Raw genomic sequence first — 2,755 nt, forward strand, 5'->3', positions numbered from 1 at the left:
CTCATTGTTAATAAAATGAAACCTTTGCTAGGAAAAATTATATCACCATACCAGGCTGCATATGTACCTGGTAGAAACATTCAAAACAATGTGGCGATTGACCATGAGCTAGTTCATACTATGAAAACAAAAAAGGATAGATGTGGCATCATGGGCCTTAAACTTGACATGTATAAGGCCTTTGATAGAATAGAATGGCCCTTCCTAATTGATGTTCTTAAGAAATTTGGGTTCTCAGATCACTGGTGTCAATTAATTTCTCAGTGTATAAGTACCACAAATACCAGCATTATTTTAAATGGTTCTCCATGCACTTCTTTTTCTCCTACCAGAGGACTCAAACAAGGAGACCCATTGTCTCCTTATCTGTTCATTTTGTGCATGAAATCTTTTTCTAGATATCTCAAACATGCTGAACATTCTAACTTAATTCATGGTTTGAAAGTGACTAAAGAAGATCCTAGTATATCACATCTGCTTTTTACTAAAGCTACTCACTATGAATCAAGTAATGTTATGTCTTTGATTAGAGATTTTAGTAGTATTTCTGGTCAAATGATAAATTTTGAGAAGTCTGCATGTTTTTTCAGTAAGAATGTTCAACCTGATCATTGTGTGTCTCTTATTAGAGCTATGAATGTTAGGAAGATAGATCTTAATGAAAATTATATAGGTATACCTCTCTTTATTACCAGAAATAGGACTGAGAGTATGTCTCGTTTAAACACTCATCATGATTCTAGAGTGTCTAAATGGAAAGGTAAACAATTAGCTCAATCAGGCAGATCCATTCTTGTTCAACATACCTTAAAATCCTCATCTAACTATCATATGAACTCTTTTCTGCTCCCTGACAACATTATTAACAAAATGGAGCAGTCCCAAAGAGACTTCTGGCGGGGAAAAAATGGTCATAAGGGTTACTACATTAGAAAATGGGAACAAATGTGTACACATAAACTGCAGGGTGGGTTAGGCTTTAGAAACCTGAAAACAAATGAACCTAGCTCTTTTAACCAAAACTGCTTGGTTGCTCATTCACTCTCCTAATGATCCGTGGGTTCAAATTCTCAAGTGCAAGTATTTTAAGAACCGTCACCCTCTCCATTATAAGAAACCTTGGTCTATGTCTTGGGTGTGGTCTAGTATTTGTTATGGTCTGGATATCTTAAAACAACATGCTTATTGGGACATTAAAGATGGTGTACAGTTCAAGCCTTCACTGACAACTGGATTCTAAACCCTTCTCAGCCATTGTGTGTCAATTATCCAAACCCCAACTATAAAGTTGTTGAGTTTATCAATCATGAGTCTAAAACTTGGAGGATAGATTTAATTGAGTCATTTTTTACTAGTGATAATTGTCAAAAAATATGAAGTATGAGAATTCCAATTGCTGGTTGTGACACTTTAATTTGGCCATACAACAGTAATAGTATCTTAACTGCAAAATCTGTCTATAAACTGCTAGATAATGAATTGCCTCATAATTCTAGTCCCAATCCTGATTTTGAAACACATAAGGCTATTTGGAAGTCCCATCTTTTGCCTAGAACCCACTTGTTTATATGGAAGTGCTTTGAAAATATTCTACCCACTGGTAGCAAACTAGCTAGATTCAACCACACTCATGATGATAGGTGTAAATCATGTAACTCTGGTGTTTCTGAAACTCTGGAACATATGTTACTTCACTGCCAATTTGCTAAAAATGTGTGGTCAAACATCCATGTTGTTAGTTCCTCTGTTTTGCAGGATTCTGATACTAACATAAGTATTAAGGAATGGATTTATAAATGGCTCACATCCAAAACTCTGCAAGATAAATCGTCTATTGTCCTTACTGTGGCCTGGTGCATCTGGAAAGACAGATGCTCAAAAGTGTTTGATAACATTCACTTAAACCCGCAGATTACTGCTAGAAATGCTATAAAAACTGTGGGTGAAACTATGAATGTTTTTGCTCCTGTATCTGTGCCCAACATAACTAATGTGGTTCCTGATGTTGCATCTAATTTTCTTGAATCTGTATCACATAAAAGTCTTCTAATATTCTGTGATGCTTCCTTTGACAAAAATACTAATGAATCTGGTTTTGGAATTGTGGCCTTAAACTCAGCAGGTGAATTCAAGGGATGCAAGCTAGTCTCAGGAAGGAGTGCAAGTTCTGAAGTAGTTGAAAGTGCAGCAATCCTGGAGGATGCAAGTTGGATTAAAAGAAATAACTTCCAGAACTTTTACATTATCAGTGATGCTAAAAATATTATAGCTTATCTGAATAATAGAAAAGGCCAAACTAGTTGGACCTCATGCTCTTTATTAGATGATTGTCTTTTCCTTTTAAAAGATATTTCTCCTCTTAAATTCATTCATCTTAAGAGAGATCATAATAACTTAGCAGACATAGATGCAAAACATATTAGAATGTTGAGAATTTCAGGAGAATGGGATGTTAACAATCACCCAAATTTTCTCCCTCAAGATGTAATCTCTCATTAATATCAATGAATTTCATTTTCCTAGCAAAAAAAAAAAAATGGCCCATAGTTATTGGCCTCCCTCCGTCCCTAATTAGATGACCTATACCATAAATAAGTGGAGTGATAGATTAGTATTATTATAAGAAATATGTAAAATTTGATAGCCATATTTATATTCATTAGATAGGTGTTTTAAAATGCTTTCCGATGATACAAAGTTTACTAAAATTCGTTGTATAGTTTGAGAGATAAATCATTTCTAAATTTACTAGTAA

The 2,755-nt window shown here is 34.5% G+C and overlaps 1 protein-coding gene across 1 annotated transcript; it reads left to right on the forward strand.

Annotated features, from left to right (window-relative positions):
* Positions 1 to 1,380: 1,380 nt before the first annotated feature.
* Positions 1,381 to 2,499, forward strand: LOC113328036. The gene has a single exon (XM_026575130.1). It carries the CDS (start codon positions 1,381 to 1,383, stop codon positions 2,497 to 2,499), a length of 1,119 nt encoding a protein of 372 aa, XP_026430915.1.
* The last annotated feature ends 256 nt before the right edge of the window (positions 2,500 to 2,755 follow it).

This window comes from Papaver somniferum, unplaced genomic scaffold (assembly GCF_003573695.1).
Source record: "Papaver somniferum cultivar HN1 unplaced genomic scaffold, ASM357369v1 unplaced-scaffold_107, whole genome shotgun sequence".
NCBI lineage: Eukaryota > Viridiplantae > Streptophyta > Magnoliopsida > Ranunculales > Papaveraceae > Papaver > Papaver somniferum.